The sequence below is a fragment of the Aquila chrysaetos genome, chromosome Z (assembly GCF_900496995.4).
Source record: "Aquila chrysaetos chrysaetos chromosome Z, bAquChr1.4, whole genome shotgun sequence".
Taxonomy (NCBI): Eukaryota; Metazoa; Chordata; class Aves; order Accipitriformes; family Accipitridae; genus Aquila; species Aquila chrysaetos.
Window position 1 is genome coordinate 50,004,392 of NC_044030.1, and position 24,944 is coordinate 50,029,335.

At 38.0% G+C, this 24,944-nt stretch overlaps 1 protein-coding gene across 5 annotated transcripts in view; it reads right to left on the minus strand.

Annotated features, from left to right (window-relative positions):
- Positions 1 to 11,953: 11,953 nt before the first annotated feature.
- DENND4C (DENN domain containing 4C) overlaps positions 11,954 to 24,944 on the minus strand; it is a 78,876-nt gene continuing 65,885 nt past the window's right edge. For all 5 annotated transcript variants that reach the window (XM_030005703.2, XM_030005702.2, XM_041120648.1 and 2 more), the window contains 6 exons: positions 23,292 to 23,481; positions 22,140 to 22,385; positions 20,686 to 20,803; positions 18,867 to 19,020; positions 17,704 to 17,768; positions 11,954 to 17,019 (listed from right to left, as the gene is read on the minus strand). In XM_030005703.2, the coding sequence (XP_029861563.1) occupies positions 16,883 to 17,019; positions 17,704 to 17,768; positions 18,867 to 19,020; positions 20,686 to 20,803; positions 22,140 to 22,385; positions 23,292 to 23,481 (910 nt within the window). In that variant the 3' untranslated portion in view covers positions 11,954 to 16,882. The remainder of the gene's footprint in view (positions 17,020 to 17,703; positions 17,769 to 18,866; positions 19,021 to 20,685; positions 20,804 to 22,139; positions 22,386 to 23,291; positions 23,482 to 24,944) is intronic.

Sequence of the window (24,944 nt, forward strand, 5' to 3'; positions counted from 1 at the left end):
TTGGTTTGTTTTTTGTTTTTTTTTTTAATGGAGGCCATGTTCCAGACCTACAGTTTAACTTCAGCCAAGAGGTTCTTTTCTCTTACTAGTGAAGATAGCCATGTAGGCTCTGTTAAGCCTGAGCTTCACTAAAATAGAAAGTGTACCTTTCACAAATCCAGTTAGAATTTAATGTTAGTCTCTCAGCTCCCAAACTGATATGGAGAAAATGCAGATAAATCTATATCATCTGGCAGTCAAATATGCTTCATATAACATCCTTAACCTGCTTACTAAAAAACAACTTGCACGCACACATTACAAATGTTTACTGTAAAGAAGTCATATCAAGAGGCACTGTCAAGCAAAAGTGCATTCACAGTGCTGAGAATTTTACAATAATCTGCGGAAGGAAAATACACATGACTAATTTCTTAACACAGTCTATCCTTCTCTTTTGGATCCTAGTAACAGGTAAGAGGCATTTACTGTGTCAGGGTCACCAGGCATCAAGATCCGTGTGTCCTGGAAGAGACCTGTGTTCTTAACAAGGATGTCCTACTGTATAAGCTTCTAATAAGTCTGAAGCAGTGCAACTAACACCCAGTTGTATTAGTTTTATTACCCAGCCTGCCCAGGTCTCTGAAATACGGCTCTCCGTTGTGATGTGTCCACCTCACCACCCAGTTCAGTGTCATCAGCAAACTTCATGAGGGTGTGGAAGAGGTTAATGATGTAGTGCTGGCTGTCTGCCGCTGTGCCCCCTGTGCTCTTTCCAACTTTACTACAGTAGGATCTGCAATAAAATGTTGCAAGGCCAGCAGCTGCAGAAGTCTCTTAGTGCCTTAACAGCAGTTCAAAACCTGTGATACGAAATACAATGACAAACAGGAAGTGCTATCTGGGAGCAGCAGCTTTTCTTTGAATTTAACAGCAGTTTCAGCAGGATTTCTGCTCTTCAATGGCAATGTTTTTCGGCCAGCCTGAAGCTCAGCTGCAAACTTGGAGACACCTTAAGCTTCAGGGCAAGTAACAGGGACTTTGGTCACAACCTGATAGGTTGCTGTTTCATCACTCCACAACCCAAGGAAACGGAACACATTACATTGACATACTTAATCAGTTTTAACTGGCAAGGTTTGAATTCGGACAGTATGACACTACAGAAAAAAAATGGGGAAAAATGCCAAAGGAAAACACCTTGAGGAAACCTGAACAAAAATGGTGGAACATCCCTCTAAACTACTCTAGTGACCAGGCAAAGCTAGCATCTGCTCCTCCCAGCAGTTTCTGGCTGCCACCCATCCCCACAGAGCCACTGAGACTGGTAGGCAATTCTGGAAGCCTGTAGTGCAAACCCCTGCTGAAGCAGGGTGGTGTCCAGTCAGGTCTGAGCGTTTCTTAAAGGATGGAGACTCCACAACCTTCCAGGCAACCTGTTCGGTGTTTCACCACCCTCAGAGTTAAAACATCTAAGTTGAACTTCCTGTAGCTCAAGTTTGTGCCCGTGGCCTCTTCTGGCACAGGATGTCGCTGAGAAGAGTCTGGCTCTGTCTTCTCTATTCCCCACCCACCCCATCAGGTATTTAGACACCTGGATGACATTCTCCCTCCTCCCTGCCCCCCAAGCTTTCTCCAGGTTGAACAGTGCCAGCTCTGTCAACCTCCCCTTGTGTAACATGCTCCAAGCTCTTCATCACCTTTGTTGCCCTTCACTGGAGTCATTCCAGGAAGTCCAAGTCTCTCTTCGTACTAGTCAGCCCGGACTTGGCCATAGCACCCAGACGTGTCTCACCAGTGCTGAGTAGCGAGGAAAGATCACCTCCCTCCACTTGCTGGCAATGCTCCGCCTAGTTCATCCCAGGACACTGTTGGCTTGCTTTGCTGTGAGGGCACTCTGCTGGCTCATGGTCAGCTTGGGGTCCACCAGGAACCCTCAGTCTTTTCCTGCCCAGCTGCTCTCCAGCTGGTCTGCCCCCAGCCTGCACTGGTGCATGAGGTTATTCCTACCCAGAGGCAGGATCTTTGTGTAAGAGGAACTAGGCCTTAAGCCTTATTGTTTTTAAGACTATTCATATTAGACATATAACTAATGATTAGAAATTGGTTTAGATATGATTAATAGAATGCAGGTGTTTATAAAACAATATATATAAGCTGCTTATTTGTCCTATGTGTCTCCCCCTCCATGGCTGGCTTGAAACCCAGTCAAGCTGAATCAATAGAAGAAGGATCATACAGCTTAGGAGCTAAGCCATGGGAGTAAGTGATTAACTTTAGAACAAGATAAATTAATAGAATAGCCTGAGTGATTTTCAGAAATTCAAAGGTAATCTTTGGTGCGCAAGAAGATAAGTGATCGTGGTGACCCAAGACCTTCTGCCTACGACCACTAACTTCAGAAGAACCGTGACACAAGAATTGATGAGCTAAATTGACAAATGATAGCGACATGGGAACGGAGATCGACTGGAAAATTACAAAGTCTTTGGACTGGGACAATGGGTGGTAAAAAGGTATGTAAGATTGGGAAATTTTTGGAAGGTTGCCATTCACTGCGGTGGTGGCCCAACTCTGAGTTGTTAATAAAACAAACCTAGAGAAACCCACGTTTGAAAATTCTTTAACAGAATTGGCGACCCAGGTGGGACCCTATGACACAAGAGAGAAAGAGAGCAACTGAATATTTCTCTGGACAAACCCATTACCAACGCTCAACTGCGGGCAGAAATAATCAAGTGAGTTCACCTAAGAGACTTAGGCACGGGTAATTCCAGACAAAATTATCCTGGGAAACTCTTGCGTTTAGACTTGCAAAAAAATCTTAAGAAAGATGGGGTCAGTACCCAGTGTTGAAAGGGGGACGCCCCTTGCTGAGGTTTTAGAAAATGGGAAAAAGATACCCTTGGCACAGGCACCGCAAACAAGGAAATTGATAATATTGTGCCAAGAGGAATGGCCATTGTCCTAGTTTCAGCTGGGATAGAGTTAACTGTCTTCCTAGTAGCTGGTACAGTGCTATGTTTTGAGTTCAGTATGAGAAGAATGGTGATAACACTGATGTTTTCAGTTGTTGCTAAGTAGTGTTTAGACTAAAGTCAAGGATTTTTCAGCTTCTCATGCCCAGCCAGCGAGAAAGCTGGAGGGGCACAAGAAGTTGGGAGGGGACACAGCCAGGGCAGCTGACCCAAACTGGCCAACCCAACATTCCATACCTTGGGATGTCCCATCTAGTACAGGAACTGGGAAGTGGGGGTGGGGAATCGCCGCTCAGGGACTAGCTGGGTGCCGGTCGGTGGGTGGTGAGCAATTGCACTGCGCATCATTTGTACATTCCAATCCTTTCATTATTGCTGTTGTCATTTTATTAGTGTTATCATTATCATTATTAGTTTCTTCTTTTCTGTTCTATTAAACTGTTCTTACCTCAACCCGTGGGTTTTGCTTCTTTTTCCCGATTTTCTCCCCCATCCCACTGGGTGGGGGGGGGAGTGAGTGAGCGGCTGCGTGGTGCTTAGTTGCTGGCTGGGGTTAAACCACGACAGCCATTCCTGATGAGAAATAGAGGAGGAGGGCCAATGGATGAGTGGCCTCCTAAGGGAACACTTAAACCCCATTAGCAAAAATTTTTGAGAATGATTTTGGAAGACTCCAGAAGACAAGATATTGATTATTGGTATATTTGATATAATTGGGCACAACAAAGGAGAAAAACTCCCTTGTTAAAAATGAGGAAAAGTTTACTTCCCTCAGCTCCTGAGGCTGAGGAAACTGAGCTTTTCTCTAAGGGTGTTGGCAAGTACCCAATGCTTTGGACTACATCCCAAACCCGAAAACAGAACCGGGTGCACCTACTGAAGTTCCTGCAGTAACTGCAATAATGAAGCATGAACCTTGAAAGCAAGGTGATTTAGTAGCCTGGCAGTCAAAAATGCCTCGGCTGCATGATGATACTGAAAAGTGTGCTCAGTTGTTATCAGGAATTGTCACTGATTATACCCCTAATTGGAATGATATGAGGACTCTGCTGCGAGAATTATTTCAGTCAGAGGAAAGAGAAAAGATTTTTTCAAAAGGATAGAGAAATTGCTCAGAGAGGCCAGGGGTTAAACCCATGACCTGAAGAAGATCTGGAATGGAATCCCGCAACCACAGAAGGAACAAGAGCTCACCGAGTTGCCATTCAACAATTAATAGAAGCAGTTCGCCAAGCTGGTGAGAGAGTAACTAATTGAACAAAGGTTTTAGAATGTAGGCAGAGACTGATGAACATGCGAGTGATTACTGGGGACGATTAAAGGCAACTTTATTGAAATATAGAGGCATGACCTGTGAAAATTTCCAGGAGCCTTTAGCTATCAGTGTTTTTGTAGATCAATCAGCTCCAGACATAAGTAAATATTTTAAGAAACATACACAAGGCTGGCAGGGTGAGACATTATCTAAAATTCTAAGTATTGCTGCCTTAGTTTTTGATGGAAGAGCTGAAGAAAGACAAAAACAGGAAGAAGAGAAAAATCAAAAGAAAGTGAGAGCAGAAAGAGAAGGAGAGAGAAATTGGACTGTTAGCTGCAGCAATTACTCAGAATTTTAACCCAAGAATGAGAGGTCGGGGATTTTCTCGGAAGAGATTTAGGGGAAGAGGGGGGCAAAATAGAGTGCCTCCTGTTTCCCAACATGCTAACTCTTTAAAGTGTTTTTATTGTGGAAATTTAGGACATGTGCAAAGAGAGTGCCCACTGAGACCTGTCACAACCCAAGGAGGACTTCTACCTGCCCGACCCCCACGACCTCATTCGCAGTAAAGAATGGTACTCCTCTTCTCTGGAAGCTAAAAGAGCAATGGAACCTGTTGGAATTAAGGTAGATGAGCGCAGTCAGATTTCTGCAAAGGTAAACGGTGTTCTTGCTACTTTCCTAGTAGATACGGGAGCGACATTGTCTTTGTTAAAGTTTGAAGTCCCCCAGATGTCAAATGAAACTGTGATAATATGGGGGTGGTAAGAGAAGAGATAAAATATTTGTCTACTCCTCTGCCAGTAGTTTTGAATGGAAAATTATTCTGGAGAACATTTGTAATTTCTCCAGACTCTCCCGTTTCCCTTCTGGGACAAGACCTCTTACAAAAATTTGGCATGTTTATCTCTGATACCTACAGGGATCCGATTAATTGTAATGGGTTCTGAAGTAATCCAACTTAAGGAACAAAAACATAGTGATTCAAAAATACCACCTGAATTAGCTGGACTTCCCAGAGAACTTTGGAGTACATCTGGAGATGAAGTAGGATTCTTAAAATCTGCTGAACCAGTTGTGATAAAAACAAAAGGAGGGACTCCTCCTTCAATTCAGCAATATCCAATTATAAATGAAATCATTCCTAGCATTGAAAAACAAATTGTACATTTTTTAGAAAAGGGGATTTTGAAAGAATGCCGTAGTCCCTATAATACCCCAATTTTGCCAGTGAGTAAACATAGGACAGATAAGGATGGAGATCCTGAATATAGATTTGTTCAAGATTTACGAGCAGTGAAGGAGCATGTAATTGCTCCACACGCTGTGGTGCCAGATCCTAGTCTGATTTTAAACCAGATTCCACTCTGGGCACAATATTTCACAGTGCTTGACCTTACCGGAGCTTTCTTTACTATTCCAATTGCTGAAGAAAGCCAATTGATTTTTGCCTTTACTTGGCAAGGGAAACAACTTACTTGGACCAGGCTACCACAAGGTTTTACCAGCTCACCAACAATTTTTCCTCAGATTTTGAAGAATGATTTACAAGATTTAGTTTTTTCAAGCAAATCTGTCCTGGTACAATATGTTGATGATTTATTATTGGCAAGTAAAACTGAGAATTATTGTATTCAAGATACTGAATATCTCTGTATCCAGCTTGTTAAGAAGGGACACCATACATCTCCATCTAAATTGCAGTTTTGCAAACAGCAAGTAAAATATTTGGGATTTATATTAAAACCCAGAGTACAGGAAGTAGATTCTGAAAGATTTCAAGCAATTCAAGAAATACCGAGACCAGTGAGAAAAAAACAGTTGAGAGGATTTTTAGGACAGGTAGGATTTTGCTGTCCTTGGATCCCAGGATTCAGTGAAATAGCTAAACCTCTCCATGAAGCAACCCGAAATGAGGAAATAGAACCAATCGCTTGGGGCACTGAGAAGGAGAAAGCCTTTCGTACTTTAAAGGCTGCACTCTTATCTGCCCCAGCGTTAGGACTTCCTGATTATTCAAAACCTTTAAAATTATATTGTGATGAAGCAAAAAGGGTTGCAAAGGGAGTGTTAGTACAAACTTTAGGACTGCATGAGAAACCTGTTGCTTATTTTTCTTCTACATTGGATCCAGTGACTAAAGGAATTACTTTTGGTATCAGAGCAATAGCAGCTGCAGCTGAAATGGTTGAGAAAACCAGAACAATTGTTTTAGGTCATCCACTAACTGTTTGTGTACCGCACGAGGTAGAAATTTTGTTAAAGCAATATGCGGAGAAAGCTTTATCTCCACAACAAACACACAGATATGAAAGAATTCTTTTATTGGCTAATAATTTGAAACTGGAAAGGTGCAACACTTTAAACCCTGTAACTTTCATACCTTTACCCTCTGATGGAGAATAAGATAACCACAACTGTGTTTATCTCGATGACCTGAGAGATCAACCTTTAGATAACCCTGATTTGAACCTCTTCACAGATGGCTCATCTTACTACGAAGAAGGTCGAAGATGTACCAGTTTTGCAGTCACCACAGAAATACAGGTACTGTTGGCTGGACCTTTGCCTACACTTTTAGGTGCACAAGGAGCAGAAATAGTTGCTCTTACTGAAGCTGCTAAATATGCAATTGGAGCCAGAGTTAACATTTATACAGACTCTAAATATGCCTTTAGTGTATGTCATGCTACAGGAACTTTATGGAAGGAAAGTTTTCTGACTTTGACGGGAAAAACTGTTGCCCATGGACAGCAGATCAAAGACCTCTTAGAAGTGATCCAATTGCCCTCTGAAATATCTGTGATCTATATAAAGACACACACACAGAGACAAGACATGACCACAAAGGAAAATTCTCTAGCCGACCAAGCCACTAGAGCAACAGCATGACAGGTTGCGTCGGTTATGTCTCTGTTACAACATGAAATAACATTTGAGCTCCCGGATGTGAATAAGCTGTATGAAGACCTCCCTGAAGAAGAAAAACAACAATGGGCTCAGTTGGGAGCCCAGCAGCAAGAAGGGCAGTGGATTCTGAATAACAAACCTCTCCTTCCAAAATGGTATTTATTGCCGATAACGCAGTGACACCATGAGAAGACCCATGGGGAACTGGAGAGCCTAGCACTCCGAATCCAGAGACTCTGGGCAGCCCCGAGAATTTATGCAGCAGGAAAAGGAATTTGTGAAGGATGTAAGCTTTGCAGACAATACGCCTCAGTGTGAATTAAACCTCCTGGTGGGAAAAGACCTCCAGCTACCTTTCCTTTTCAAAAACTCCAAATCAATTATACAGACATGCCAAAAACAATGGGGTACTCTTACATGTTAGTGATTGTTGATCAGTTATCAGGATGGGTGGAAGCTTTCCCGACTAGGAAAAATGATTCTAAGGCAGTAGGAAAAGCCTTATTGAAAGAAATCATTCCAAGGTATGGGGTTCCCGAAGTAATTGACTCAGATCGAGGGAGTCATTTCACAGCTGCTATCCTAATTCAGATTTATAATTCTTTGGGGATTTTTAATAAATTTTATACTCCACATCACCGTGAATCATCTGGTCAGGTAGAACGAATTAATAGGACATTAAAGGAGAAATTAGTAAAAGTTTGTAAACAGACTGGTTTGAAATGGCCTGAGGCTCTAAATTTAGTTTTGTGGAATATCAGGAATATTCCGAGGCAACCAATTGGAGTTTCTCTGGCTGAAAGCCTTTTTGGGAGAATACTTACTGTTCCAGGTACGTTTGTGCCAACAAAGACTAGCCTCCCGGATGGAGATAAACAGGTAACGCAATACCTTTTGTATCTACAAAATTCTTTTTTCCAAATACATAACCATACCTATTGGTATCAGGGAATAAGCCCTGAAATCCAAGTTCATGATATACAGCCAGAGGACAAAGTTTATATAAAGAATTTCAAAAGCAAGAACAGATTTAAACCAAAATGGGAAAGACCTTATACTGTTTTACTAACTTCTTTTTATGCCATTAAGGTATCTGGGAAAGAAAATTGCATTCATCATTCGCATACCCGCAAAGAATCTGAAGCGTAATGGACAACTGTAAAGTATTATTCCTTTTTGTACTTGTTTGTATTTTGCCCTGGAGTGACACCTTGTGAACAAAATTTGCATTGCGCTATCGAGATGCCTGTACCAATAGAACTCTTACTATATACAGTGATTGTTCTTTTCAACTTTCGGGCCAAATTACAGGCCTACAGGAAAAGCCTGGAGAGGTCATTTTTTCGGCTAGTTATCCGAAGACCAGACAGAGAGATCCTACTTACCCGCTTTTTAATTTTCTCGAATTCTGTGCTAATGTTAGAAGTAGACTTGACAATTTGTGGGAAACGTGGCCCGACGGTCATGGCTTTTCTAAACGGTAATGGGGATATAGCATTCCAAGCACTCATCCTGTATATCATATTCACCTTCAAGAACCAACATGGGGAATTGAGACATGGTGCTTTGACCATCAAATGTGAGGAATTTATGGAAATGGAGACTGGTGCTGTCATAGATTCTATCTATCGAGCAATCGTTTTACTTTCAAATTTAGGATTATAGTAATCAAATGGGGACCTAATCTTGACTGAAATTTTTGGCACCATCATACAGATTATCCTCACTTATATCATAACATGCCACCTCTGAATGTGTTAAAACAATTGATATGGAAACCTAGAGATGTTCACCAAGTAGAAAATACCTGGACCAACAATATGCATGTGTCATTAATGAAATCTTTTACTGATAATCTAAATCTAAGTGAATGTTGAATTTGTGTTGCTCTACCAAAGACAGTAAATCAAGGATTTCAATTAGTAGGAATACCAATTCCTAAAAATGCAAATTGGAAAAAATACTGGTTTAATACTACTTTTTCTGAATCTTATGAAGAACAAATTTGGGAAATTAAACTATCAAATTCAGGAGACTATTCTCAAGTCCACTGTGTACAAAGATGTTATCCCCCAAGTGCTGATAATCAATATTTATGCAAAAATCATTCATTTGTAGGAAATTGGACTCAATGCCAAAACATAACTTCTATCAACTCAGGATTGCATTTAAGTTGGCGAGCACCTGAGGACTTAAGTATTTTTTGGTGATGTGGGAGCAAAGCTCATAAAGCTTTGCCTCCAGATTGGGGAGGTATTTATACCTTAGGAGCAATGTCTACAGATTTGGAAATTCACCCAAAAACTGTCTCAAGTGCAACATGGCATAGAACCTTTTTAACTTGAATTCGAAGAACTTTGAATCCCTTGATTGAAAGACCAACAAGATTCCATTCATTTGTTAGATTGTTGATTCTGGCTCTAGGAGTAAGTGAATTGGAGAAAGCAGTCTTAAATGTCTCTGGAGAAATTGAAAAATTAGCAAATTCAGCTGCTCATGGACTGTCCACTCTCCAGAAAGAGGTAACTGAACTTTTAGAAATGACTATTCAAAACTGAATGGCCTTAGACATGATTCTGGCTTCACAAGGTGGAGTTTGTACTGTCCTAAATACCAGCTGCTGTATGTATACTGATCGATCGGGAGAATTAATGACAGATGTCCCGAAAATTGGGGAAGTTAGTGCCACAATGCAACAATTTCAAAGAGATGACACACCTTAGGGATTTTTCTGACACATTCTCTTGGTTAACGTCTTGGTTTCCAAATTTGACTACTTGGGTGAAAAAACTAATTGTAATAGTCTTTGTTGTTATAATCATAGTAATATGTGTGATTGTTTTGTTTCAATGCTGTGTAGGTTATAGCTCTAGGATAATACAGAAGATAGAAAGACAAATGTGGAGTTATCAATAGGATTGCAGGAGTACGATAAAAAACAAAAGGGGGGAATTGTAAAAGGAACTGGGCCTTAAGCCTTATTGTTTTTAAGACTATTCATATTAGACATATAACTAATGATTAGAAATTGGTTTAGATATGATTAATAGAATGCAGGTGTTTATAAAACAATATATATAAGCTGCTTATTTGTCCTATGTGTCTCCCCCTCCATGGCTGGCTTGAAACCCAGTCAAGCTGAATCAATAGAAGAAGGATCATACAGCTTAGGAGCTAAGCCATGGGAGTAAGTGATTAACTTTAGAACAAGATAAATTAATAGAATAGCCTGAGTGATTTTCAGAAATTCAAAGGTAATCTTTGGTGCGCAAGAAGATAAGTGATCGTGGTGACCCAAGACCTTCTGCCTTCGACGACTAACTTCAGAAGAACCGTGACACAAGAATTGATGAGCTAAATTGACAAATGATAGCGACATGGGAACGGAGATCGACTGGAAAATTACAAAGTCTTTGGACTGGGACAATGGGTGGTAAAAAGGTATGTAAGATTGGGAAATTTTTGGAAGGTTGCCATTCACTGCGGTGGTGGCCCAACTCTGAGTTGTTAATAAAACAAACCTAGAGAAACCCACGTTTGAAAATTCTTTAACACTTTGTGTTCCGTTTTGGACCCCATCAGATTTTCTCCAGCTTGGCAAGTTAGTGACTCTTCCTTTACTCCTCTCTGCAGACAGTTGAAGTTTGTCTCTACAGAGCTGGGGGGAACTACCACTAATGAGTGTTCTGATGGTAGCTCTAAACACATGAAGGATCAGAGCTTCCTTAAGCCAGGTCCTTCCGCTATTGATCACCTTCTACCATCACACTGCCTCAAGCTTCCCACCTGATTTTGGCACAGGAGGCAGCAGTTCCCTCTTCCCTACAGCTTCAAACCCAAATCCTGTGTTCCTGCTTCTTTGGGGATTCCTCAAATGCAAGTTTTTGTTCCTGTCTGTTACGCCCTCCCTGCTTCAGCCTTGTCTCTCAACAGGCCACATTAAAGGTAGCATATTAGGAAGACAGTTGTAAAATTTTTAGCAGGCAGCATTATTAAAAAGACAGCAGTGACAAAAGCAGTCAGAGCAAAACAAGCGCAGTCATTGTGATGCTGACAAGATTATAAAAGGAAAGTCCAAAAGACTGTTCCTGAGCACCCTACCTAAAAACAGGCCTGAAAAGATGAGTTTATTATGAATCTTCTCCACGAGCTACCAGTTTATGCTATGCATATCAGTTTCTTCAGAGAAAAAGGTCTTTAGGGTCTGGTATTCTTATTTTTGCTAACAGATTAATGAACTGACTGCCAAATGTAAGGGATTTGAAAGACACTCTGTTGTGAAGGCCTGAAGCACTTGACAGTAACTGGTGGTTTCTACTGCTTAAATTTCACTCCAGCCTCACTCCACTCCCCTCTCCCCAGCCCTTTGAAAAAAAAAAAAAAATAAAAAAAAAATGTCTGGAAACTGCATGTAAACCTGCAAGTATGTTATGAGGCAGGAGGTCCACCAGTGTCTCTTGCAAGCTAGGATGCATCACTGAAAGCATCACTCTGTGCCCCCATTACATAGCCACTGAGAAACCAGAACTCCTAGGAAGTATTCTGCCAAGTACAGCCACCAACCCATGGCATGCTTAAGCTGCCATGGAGCCATCCTCTCATGAACCAATCTCCACAACCGAATCCCATCTTTTCTCTTCCTCTCCCCCTGCCTCAACTGCTCCCACTGTTTCCCACCATTCAGAAGTCACTGAGGTACTATGAAACAATTCCAGAAAAAGGCAATCAAAAGTCTCTGCTTTTGCCCAACTATAGGCTGAATTTGCATTTAAGATTAAATTCTATCAAGCAGGTAAGTTCCAATGGCAAAAAAGCTGAACATTTGAAATTTTTACACAGAATGCATACATGTTTTATTTTGGGAAATACATTAAAAATTGTTTCCTCGTCTAGGATATCTATACATAATTCAGAATATGCAGAGTGCCCTTTTAAACTCAAGAAACATTTGTCAAATGTACAAAAACATTACAGAGAAACACTTGTTAATCAAAGCACAGTAAATGGATGCCATTTTTCAACAGTTCAAAACAGTCTCTAAACCAGTGCAAATTTTACTGCATTAAAGAAAACTTCCCAGCTCACTTAATAAATTCATAATTTATTCACACTACATCCTTTCATGCTCATTACAATAGTTTATTTTAAGCTCCTAAAAGGAGTTTAATGTGCTTCTAAAACCAGCAAACAATCCCTTTTATTTGCACCATTGATTGATGCAGACTGAAAGAACAAATAAAAATCCCATCCGTTTCTCTCCTCATATGCATCACAATATACAGCACAGTAGAATATAGAACTAGAGTCCAATTCAACCAATTAGTTTCAAGACTTAAAAGTCACAAGGGTGTGTGTTTTGTTTTTTAAAAAGGTCCATAATGAAAAGCTGATATACAGAAGGCACCTTAAGGCTTTTATTAGTTGAAAGAAAAAAACCTTTGTTGAAAATGTACAAGACGACCTTTATTTAGTGAAATAAAGTTATCTGCATTGAAACAATTGTTGAATTAAGAGTTTTAAAAAGAGAAAACTACTGAGTGAATTCTTCAGTTACTTACATTTTAACAATTTGTTTTAAAAATATAATTTCTATGATCTAATTTAATATACATTTTGAAAATATCCCCTATGTTGCAGTTATTCAAGGAAAGCAGTAAACTCAATGAAAGGTGTATTCTTCTAGCTGCAGCAATACAAAAGCCATTAATTCACAGTTAAAATGGAATAAAATTACTCATTCACAAGTGCAATGTAGCTTGAGCTTAACCACTGTGAAATTTCACTAGGAACAAGACTAAGTTACTTGCAAAAAAATGAATTTAGTTTGAAACATATATACCAAATAAAATATTTTCCATTAAAATTGTATTGTCTAAACTTGAGTTATATAAAATGTGAAGATAGGATATGACTATGTGTAACATACAGATGCATCTAGTAACATGTAAAAGCTGGTACCTATTACTGTGCCAATGCTGCAGCCACAACAGTCTCCTATATCTATGGGGTTTTGGAAGTTGTTGTGTGCCAGAATATATTTATAATTCATAAAGAAAAACTTTGCCACTTAAGAATCCTGATTTTAAACCTTTAAGACCCCATTTGTTGTTTTAATTCTACAAAAAATAGCTATTTTGATGTAAGCACACAAGCTGTATGTAACTGTTTTATAGCTGGTGAAAGGTGCAAGATAGTATCTCCTCAGCATAACTGACTGCAGTTCAACATCCTTAGGACAACAATTCAAGGAAGCTTCTGTGTGATAATTATTATTCCAACACAAACTTTCAAAGTTCTTGGGCTTACCAGAAATTCATTAACAGTTTGCATCCACGTATGTAATCAGTTTGGTTTATACCCTCACTTTGTGCACACACGTCAGGTTTTGAAGTTAATACTGACCTGCAGCCATTTTCTTCACGTTTATACGTGAGAATTCCAAAATACACACAGAAGAGCCGTCTCCTCCTGAACACTGGCTGTTGAGCTACTAAAAGGAGTATTTGGAGGGAAGAGTTTTGCAACTGAGCAAAATAATACTTTTTCTGCTTACACTGAAAGGAAAACAGAACAAAGATCAAGCTTATCCACACTCCTCCTTCACAACTCTTTGTCCAGCTCATTCATGCATTATGGATTCAGGTAAATTTGAATTACTCGGAGTGGGGTGTCAAACAAATTAGAAGCATTTGTAGGTAATTAAGTCATTGCCATGCAGCCTAAAAACTTCATGCTGTTACTACTAACTTGCAGAGAAGAACTTATTACCCCTTTAGTGCCCAATTTTCAGAAAGACAAAAGTGTTTGCAATGCACTCACAAAAAATTTTTGAAGACTTTTCCCTGTTTATTTTTGGCCAGATATTCAACCATATGAGTATTGAGCCATGCTGAACTGTTTTATGCCGTGCCCTTCTCTTAGGCATGCTCACCAGTTCTTTCAGCATTCAAATTAGGGAAGCCTGCATCTCAGAAAGTTTGTGTAGGAAAAACTGCAGTCTCTACCTGTTTGTAGGAGGAGACCTAAAAGTCAAAGGAAGAACAGGAAGTGCCATCATGTGTTTGAAAGGAGAGAAAGCAACCAGGAAAAAACCACTCAGTTCTTAATTCCTTTCCAATTTTTGTGAACTCTTTTTTTTCCCCCAAAAAGCATCATCTTAGATGAAACCTTAATAAACAAATCACTTTCAGAGATCTCTCTTTGCGTTTAACTATGGATTTCATTCAAGAACCAGCTGATTAGTTAGCCATTAAAAACTAGGCATTAAAAAAAGCCCAAAATTAAAAGGAGTGAGCGCTTACTTTTGTAATTCTATATTAAAGAATTAATTTCAATAGGCAGATTCAAGATTTCAAGTAATTGCATGCAGAACTTCTACCACTCTGAAGTCCAGCTACATACAACAGGAATAGAAGTTAATTTGTAGTGTACAGAAATGCCAATATACAGGAGCAAATCAAAGCAAGTTCAATCCTGTAGCTGTCCTTTTCCCTCCAGGCTTTAGGGGTTTTTTTGTTTAGTGTATATACCTGGGGAAAGTCTAACATTTAGCACTAGATGCTGTGACACAATCTGCTTTGCTGTTTCTACAACACTACTGCCTGATTAATCTGTATTTTAAGCAACAGATGGGAAGGTTGTTTTGAAAAGAAGGTGATCTGCTTACAGAATTTAGTTCATAATAATATCATTTACAATGTTTTAAAACAATTTGGATGTCATCAGTTCTCTAAAACAGCACTCGCTGGATAGATTTTCTCTGTAATTTAATGAGCTGGGAGAATTTACAGGTAACGAAAACTTGATTCCTTGCAAGTTGCATCACATAATCATATGTTTGTCCATTTAAACATACAGCTATACAAAGATAATTTTTGAGTGTTAATAAGATCAGTATAGCTTTATACAGAAAATTTTGCCATCTTGATTTGTATAAGTATTAAGTTGTTTGGACAAATGCTTCAGCAAGACTTTTACTTCAAAAGGATGGAACGGCGCATGTCAATTATGTAATAGGAGAAGAGAGGAAAATGTGAAGAATCAAGCTCTACTCTTCCATTGTGATGTAGGTCAGATATCTGCAACCAACCATGCATAAACTCAAAGAATAAAGAATGAAAAAAAAAGCCAGTGTGTGCTTTCTTGCTTTTAAGTGTTGAGCAAGCACAATATTTTCATCAGGAGAGAATCTGTCCAGGCAATATCCCCATATTAACTTAGGATCAGCACTTTTAGACAAAATACAAGGAATCAGTCTATGATGCAAATGTATTTTCTCACAAATAGTGCAAATCCTTTGCTTTAGCCTCATGAAAAAACAAAAGTTGGTTTTGTTGTTTCATGTAGAAGCTGTTCCAGACAGATCTTCATCCCTCATCATTTTCAAGAACGAAAATTTTTAAGAAAGAGAGTAGTACGAAGTAAATACATTCATACTCAAATGTGATTATAGTTTTAGCTATGCTCCTTTAACATGCTACAAATCTTAACTTTTTTTTTCTCTAAGAATAATTCCATCAGAAAAGCCACACCACTAAATTTCAGCAAAAAACCTGGAATCAATCTTATCATATTCCTCAAGTAACAGAAACATTTAACCTGTTGACCAGTATCCAGGCTCTTCTTGCAAAGACTATGACTACTGTAGTCAATGAGATATGTAAGGTGAGGAAGTGTCTTATCTACTAGAAGCAATCCAAAAGATGGATTCATCTTTTCAGATCATACACTCAAGCACTTCATTTGTGCTAATATACACCTTGAAGACCACATTTATAAATACATTTTAATTGAAATATTGAATTTGAACTATCAGTGCAAAATAATTAACCCACAGGCTAGCATGAAACCATGGGAAAAGGTGATAAAGAATTCAAGGAAAAGACGCTTTTTAAGCACACATGCATGCAGTATAGAGCATGATTTTTTCAGACAGTATCTGTTTGACAAATGTTTTATGTATCCTAATGCCATTTAATCTTCTTATCTCATTCTTAGAAAGCCAGCCATTTCTGAACTGCTTACTGTAGAAGCCTATCATTCTTCTGGAGAAAGTGGCAACATTCATAAGATCTTTAATTTGTCAAAGAATACAGGAAAACTGAGTGTAAGTTTCTGGTTTTTACAACTGTAGACATACATTATGAAAAGGTCAGCCAAAGATAATTTAGAATACTGATTGGGACAAGGTGAAGGGTAGCAATTTTAGGTACTGTGATCTGACAAAAGCAACTGCATTGTTGCAACTTCCAATCCAAGGACTCAAATATTTACATTCTTGCATACATACCGCACACGAGTAAAAAGATTCCTCTTTAGGTAAAGGTCATTTTAAAGAAGTAGTGAAGGATCTTACGTATTCTGTGGCAAGAAAGTGAGTTCATTAAAATACACCAATATTGGTGGCCCTTAAGAAAGTCACCAACTACAGGCTGCTGTTGATCAGCCTTTTTGAACAACTTGATATTGCGGGGGAAGGATTTGAGGAAGAAAAAGGAGAAGTATATACAAGGAAAAAAAGCAGATCAATCACTGAAACCAACTCACCCTATTAATATAGTTTTAAAATATTTTAACGTGCTTTACACTGTGTCTCATAAGACGAAAGACAAGAATATATGTTGTAGCTCAATGAAATTGCTTTGACAAATTGCTTAATTATCACCTTTTGGGATTCAAAGTGTATATCTCACGATGCTCCTGGTTCGTTCACCTCTGCTTTTGTCTCACTGAAGTTTAGTGTGTGTCTTTCTCTTTTTTATATTAAAGGTGCTCCAAAGCACTTCCGACAGCACTCAACCCTGCTGCTTGGTGGAGCATCTATCTTTTGCATCTTTTCAAGAACATCCTTTGGTAGATTTTTATGTGCAAGCCTGTATTCACTATCAAAGACCTCTGAAATAGAAAAAGCATAGTTGAAGTTATTTAAGAAACCCTGTACAGTGCACACCACTGTTTCTATAAAATACTTTTGGTGATTTTTATATAACAAAATAATTAACTTAACTAGCCACTGTGTTTTTAAAATGCATCCTCTCAGAGAACCTGAAAATCATCTTCGCGCTGGAGCATCACAATGCATCACAGTGGATGCCTGTTACTTCTATCACAGTTCAGTTTGCCTGTTCCCAGGGTAATTCCCCTGTCACATCCCATAAGGGAGTCCCTTTGCTTGCATAGTACCAAACAGAAGTCAGGGCAGAGGAGACCAGGAAGGGGTGGGCAATCAGGTGGCTAGATGACAAAGGTCTAATATGTGGATTGGAGAAAGATGGACAAGACTGAGAACAAGTTTTCAGACATGAGGAATTAAAGCTTCAAGCTAATAAACTTTGTTTAAAATAACTGATTACTGGTTTCAAACAAAGTCAAAACTAACGGCCCCATTTGAATTACACGTTCACAAAAGCAACATCTACTTGAAGAGTGACAGCACAGTACTTTTCACTAAAACACACCAATTGAAAAGTTACTTAGAAACTCATGGATGAAAAGTTGATTTTATACACTAGTTTTCATATAAAGCATTCATATATTTCATACACAGGCACTATTCATTTCACAGGATTTTTTACTTACCAATGTCAATGTTCTCTCTTCCAAGAGACACCAGTGACAGGAAAAGAATTTCTCTGTAAAAACTCCTAGGAAATAATTTGAAGGGCAAGTTAATGAAAGCACCAACTATCCTAAGCTTAGAAAGTCAATGTTGAAGATGCTAATCTTGCATTATGTAGTTTCTGCAACTGTTCTGTTAATCTTGCTTGTGAGGAAAGTGACGAATCTACATGATCACTAGCTTAAGGTTTTCTCATGCCTGAATATTCTTCCTTAATGCATGAAGTCATATTATCGCCAAATCCCAGCAGTTACATTTTCTATGAAAAATCCCTCTGCCAAACGTGCCATAAAAACTCCATGAAAACAAGAAATATAAAATTAAGCACCACTTATTTATTAACTCATTCTTTCCTGAGGGTGAAGTACAGGGAGCAGGCTTATTTCAGATCACCAATACTTTGTTTCTTGTTTCAGAATGTCATGATCTATCTCAGAACTCGATATCACTAAACAGTTAGATACTTATTCTTTTTCCCTTGTGGAACTCATAAAGATTCTTCTCTAGGCAGATTAGTTCTTGTTTCTTTTTAGTAACTAGAAACCACAAAAGCAAAGATGACTTAGCATGATAGACTTCAAACACATCTTGTATCTGCTGTCATTTACTTCAGAGGCTGTGCTTTTGTACGAAGCCCCCTTTGAACTGTAGTGCAGATGGCAAAATGTACCGTACAAATGTTATTTACATGTCTCACTTTGTGGATCATGCTGTATCCACTTTTCTTAGCCAGTACTTGAGTTTGGCAGAATTTCGATAGGTATAACTAGGTAGTTTGGAGACTATTCCAGACACTGCAACAGGACGCTGCACACCTGTATTTATCAATTTGTTACATCTGGAACAACACCAAAATCTGCATAGTGTTTTTCTTATTCATCTGTAAAATGTCCGTTTTGATTAAAGAATTACATTTATCCATTTGATTTGCATGAATTAATGCATCTGGCTACAGAATGCATCTGTTTGTAAACATGGGCATAAACAAATTAAGTGTTTGGTGGACACAAATGAAACTGAATATTCCCGAGAGGTCCTTATGGAACTATCATTATGAAGTGTATACAGTCTGATCTTGTTTAACTTTGAGTGGGGAGAAAGTAAGAAGAGATTACCCCCTTACCTCTGTCGTTTCACATCTGGCTTAACTTTCTGTAGAAGGAGGTTGATTGGTTTAACAACGTTATTGTGTTGAATACTTAGTTTGATGTTCTCCAACAAAGTCCTTGTTGCCTGCTGATCTTCTGCCACTGTGGCGGGTGTCTTTTCAGAAGAATCTGGGAAATGCAACAGTATAGATTATTAAAACTGTAAAGATTTTTCCTTCACTTTAATAAGCAGAAGATATTTCAGAAAGTGAGATATACATATACAGAACCTCTACTCAATCTACACAAACTTGTGACAATGGAAAGGCTTTGTCTGCTTATAGTCTTTACTCCACCATTAAAGTGACAGGATGCAACAAATATCCATGTGCAAGAACTCCCACATGACAGAGAAATACAAGAGACTGAAGAGTATCCAGCATCAGATGTTGCCTGTATGGTTTGTTAGCTCAGATTTATTGCTGTACTTAAGTTGACTCCAAGAAGGTTATTTTTACACAAAGGAAAAGAAATAAACCAAAAGAAAACACTGTCGTGTTTCTTATCAAAGAAACTTTTCTTACCAAAGCCCTTCTTAAAAGCCACGTACAATTCATTGATAACTTTGGGCTACATATTTAAATAGATAATACACAGTTGTGTCAAACAAGACAGAAAATTATCAAGACATTTACCATCATGATTTGTTGCTTCCATTGCCACTTCCAGAATACACTAAACTATTATTTGTTGGAAAACAGTAACTCGTGAGGGAATAGTAAGTCCATTTATGGGCAAAAATATAAGGCTATAGATTAGGCAGCAAGTACATTGCATGTAAATGAAATGTAGACCAAGGCTAATAATAACAATCACACCAACTTAATGTTTTCATAAAATTGACATATCTGATGGTTTACAAATTTAATTTCCTGTTTTCCAAATACTTTCTGACACTGCTGTAGAGCTTATCTACAATACTACTACTTTTGTTTCACATTTAAAACAGGCTTTTTGCTCCTTTATTTACATAAATACATATATTTATGCATCTTCATTCATGTCTGAATGCGCTTCATATATTACGCTCACATCAATATGCTTTTGTAGAAGCTGAGGGAAACACCACATCTTATTCTGTGCTCTTGACTGTAATTTTCTGATCAGTCTGTTTATTTTTAGGACACTTCTCCACAAACCCTTTTTTCTTCCTTAGAACCAGAATTAGCATGCATACTACACAGTTTTTAGCATAGTTTTTAAAAGTTAAAACACAGACTGAGAAGTTCAGGTCAATGACAGGTTTTCTGCTGATCAGAAGTAATAAAATCCCAAAGTTCTCATAACCAGTCTGCCTGGTTTTTAGTCCTTCCAAATCAAGTTACGGTAGACAAAGGTTTTCTTGGATCTTACTTTTTGACAGTCAAGTAGGCTGCCAAATGTACATATTAATGGGACTTGTGACCTTTCATTCATCTACAGAAACACAAAATACTTCTTTGTAATACAGTCTTCTTTTTCATCCCTGCATAGATATAACCAGATAATGCAGTGAAACATTCAGATGAGGTGAAGCTTATTTAGCACAACATCTAGAGCAAATCCTCCCACCCTGTTTATAAGTGTATGACATATAAAGAACAGGTAACATACCTTTTCACACAGATCAGTAAGATATTTTCACAAATAATTTGACACCGAGACTATGTTAAGTACCTAAGGGATTGCAGATGCTTCACACACTAAAAAAGCTTTCCAACTTGATGGGCTGTGTACACTTCAGACCCTACAGAACAACTGCTTCTTTCCATAGCCTCTGCTCCCTCTGCTTTCTGTAACATTGGTTTTACTTACTGAGATTCCTCCAAGATATGTACAGGGGCTCCCCTGGCTCTTGGTGGAGGTTGATATTGTCCCACAGAAGATGGATGTATACTAGCTTGCTGTCTTGAGCAAGAGATGTCAAAGGAAGCTAAAAAACATGAGAAAGGGAAGGAGTTTTACAAACATCAGTACAGTCTTATTATTTAAAAAACTGCTCTTTTACTCATTTTGCAAACAAAAAAAGGTTTACTTCATTTATCTTGAATCCAACAAACAGGAACAGTTGATGTCTTCTAGAGGAAACTTCACTCAACCAGAGCAAAGTCATAAGCACTGCAACATTTAATTGCCTTTTCTAGTTTCACTTAATATGTGAAGACCATTCAGTTTTCAAGTATGTGTGAGTATGTGTCTGAAAATATTTTTTCTGCACCAAACACGTTACTTGATTTGTACTACTTATCATGCCATACCTTAGTATTTTCTGATCTGATTAAGATTTGGTATGCATGTTTATGTATTGGTCCTCCCAACAAGCAGAAAGAATCTGTATTTGCATACAGATATGAAACATACCTTTCCATTAAAAATATATGGCACTCAAAACAATTGTTCCATAATTATTTTATAAAATTAAGTGCCTCTGGAATCACTAATACAATAAGAATTAGTGGGCAAGAAAAGTTTACCACTAGTGTGTCAATTTAAAGTAGTAATTATGAGATATGTCCCATATTGTGGTTTTCCCTCCTAATGCATTGTATTTTCCCCAGTATGCTTCAGATTTTGTTAGCATTGGTCTTCAACTACATTACTCAGAAAATTGTTCTTAGTTCTACATGGGGGCTTTTTGGAAAATCGAGGGAGAGAATTTTAAAATTAAAGTGCATACAAGTAGATAGGAAAATACTACCTTTTCACATGCATCATATAAAAATACTATTGAATTTGATACTTACATACACAAATTGTATCAGCTTCAGAAAAACATTTGCTCCTTAAAATGGGAAAAGCAAAATATTCAAAAGATAGCATTCACTCTGCGTTCTTTTGTTCTATTTGTATAGTAATGAAACTCAGTGGAGTTTGAATGGCAAAAACTATTTGTGAAAAGAACAAAAAATACGGACCAATAACTTAAAAGGTCTATATACTAAACTATGTAACCCACACTTTGTGGATTAAAATGTATTGCAAGTTGTGAGTTCTCCACAGACACATCTTGTTTCCTTCTGTATATCAGCCTTCTCTTTAATGAATCTTACTCTCTGGCTTTTTAAAAGTGAACAGATTGACTAAAATTTGAATGCTGTTTTCACTCATCTTCCTTCAATATTCCTTGAGGAAAACAAACCTATCTACTTGTATTATAAAAACCAGGAACGTTGATCCAAGCTACTTTTATTTAGCTACTTTTTTTGAACCAAACTCTCAAGTTTAGCTTACTCTAGTATCTGCAGTTCTAATATGATGAAGGCACTTACCTGCACTCCATCATTACAGTGTTCAGATGTTAGAATGAGTCCAGGTAAGTTGCTAGGTAGATCCAACCGTCGGAAATACCAAACTAGGTTCCAGAAAATTATGGGGTGCTGATTGATGAATTTGGGTGTATGAATTACTTGCTCTCCCTCATTTTCCAACAGTGATTCAAGCTCCTTACGCAGTACCAAAGGACTCAAGTAGGGTACAGATACAGCAAGAGGGTTAGGTCTTTTTCTTAAAGGATCCTAAAAACAAAATAATACACACAAAAGAAAAATTGGTCTTTTTACAAAGTCAAAGATTTTTCTTGCAGAAACAGTCTTCAGGATTACTTGCCCCGAAAATCCCCCACTGTACAGTTTCTTTTGATATTTGGAAGAAGCCTCTAGAAGTACTGAACACACAATAACTTTAATAGCATCAGCAGTTTTGACTGTTGAGGTGTTTCTTAACTTTAAAGAACAATCACTTAAGCTCTCTTTATTACGTGAAAAAGAGAAAATGCTAATTTGTTGTAACTTGTTCTTCATTATGCAGTTTCAAGCTATCTAAGCTGGTACTAAGCCAGAGGTGATGGAGATTGCAGAAAAATGTCAGTAATTACATCAGCTGTAGAACTGAACCATGAGTTCACATTAAGACAGCTTCTTGCCAATAAAAAGCACCAGGAGAGAGGAGAAACACTTTGTTTCACATGCAAGAATCATGTAATAGCCTCAATACTGCCTCTTACCTTCTCCCATCCACTCAACAGGTAAGCCTAACAGAACATAAAGGAGGAGTGCAAGTAAATGTGTGGAAAAGGAACAAACTTTCCCTCTTGTAACAGTGTGTTGCTTGCGCTATTGTGTTTAGTCTGCTGTAGAAGGTGGGTTATTTTTAAATCAAACTTCCAGTCTTAGAAAGACAAAGACTAGCTTCATTCTGCTAGAGACAACATTTCAAATCAAGCAGCACCATTTGTACAATGTACTGAAAAACAATTTTAGATTAACTGAACCAAGATTTTTTTTGTCATAAGAACATGAAAATATGCTTGGCCATTCCCATTCCCCAAATGGACAAGAATGCTAGTAGTAGAACATTATTGATTGTAAGTTCATTGCATTCAATATTTTGCTGTCAACTGAACGTGCAGCTTCTAGACTTACCACAACTTCTTGCAAACTATTTGGAAGACTAACTGTTGAAATGCCATGAGATGGTCTCTGGGAAAGATCAATGTTTTGCAGTGGACCTCCAACACTGTGGCTCCGAGTCAAGGACACTCCCCTTTTTGGTGGATTATTGGCAGATGTCTTCATGGTTCTGGGATCTTTACTCTGATCTTCTGCCACATCACTGTTTGGATTTTAGAAGAGAATATGCTAATATAAAACTATTCAGCATTCCTACGGCAATAAGAAGAAAGCAGAGAAAGGCTGCCAAGTAAGTATCCCAAAGCAAGTTTCTCTATTAATAAGGAATCATATTTACCCAGTTAGCTCCACAGTTCAGGGAAAACAAAATAAAATGCCTCTCAGAACAGTATAACCATCCCCCCAGAAAAGCAGCTAAGTAAAAACTAAGACATGAATCTGAAAGCATTGCAGGTCTATATAGGTACCATTGCTCTGGTACATCTTTATCTTGCGTAGAAAAACAGCCATGTGCAGTTTTGTCAACACACAAAGATTATCTTGTTCTGACTATGCTCATTTGTACTTCCTCTTCCCTTTATGTTTACTTTCTCTAAATGTCATAAGCAGAGAAAAAACATTATAGAAAACAATTTATAAGTTGCACGCCAAAATAATTGAAAAAATAAAATTGTGTCAAACTTATCCAACAAGATAATTTAAGCAAACTTCTGTTACAGGCTTGTCAAATTTAACCCATACAATCAAGGCACTTGCAGATCTGGCAATATTCATTTTGTGCCCCTTATAACTGAAACAATGGATAAAAACAATTCAACTACAATACACAAGAAAAAACACCTAGTGAAACAGAAAGTGTCTGCTTCCAAATAATCTGCTAAGAGAGAGATTAATTTAGGGGTGACTCTCCCTCCTAACTTTGTCTTTAGTTAAAAATATATAACATCAAGGTTAAGAGAATAACACAAGCAATACCACCTCACATTTTTAAAGTTTTAAGACTAACTACTATCACATTGATTTAAGTTTTAATACTCTGACACAGGCATTAACTCATTAGCTCACAGGCATTGATACTGAAGAATTCCAAACTGAATAAGGATTTAAAAAAACCCCCCTTTTTTACATCAAATTGTCAAAAAATCCCAGTAAAAAAGTCACAATTCAGAGCAGCACTATTTCAGTTCTTCTCTCTTTCAACAGGACACCTTCTCCTTAATGCTTCCTTTTCTCAAACTGTTTCAAAAGTGGTATTGTTTATCTAAGTTTCAGTTTTACATCAGTATTATTGGTCATAGAATGGATGCTCAGTACAAGCGTTGAGTGCTCTGAGAGCTTTCTTTCAAAAAACAAGTGTTCCAGCAAATTGACCTTTTTTCCCCCATAATGCAGTGTCCTTCTTGTTAAATTCTAAACACATGGAAAAGAGAAGTAATGCTTAAATTTCTGACTGTCATTAAAAGGTGAGTGTGTTCTAACAATACAGAGTAGAATTTTTACCAATTGCTGAATAGCCAATGGACCTGAAGATTTATTTCTATAATTTTATCTCTAAAACTCACTCATTTAGTGGAACCAGCTTACTTCAAATTGATAAAAGCACACTTAAAACATGCAAAAAGAATGAGAGGAAACAGGTGATCGTCAAGTTACAGTTGTGCTTCT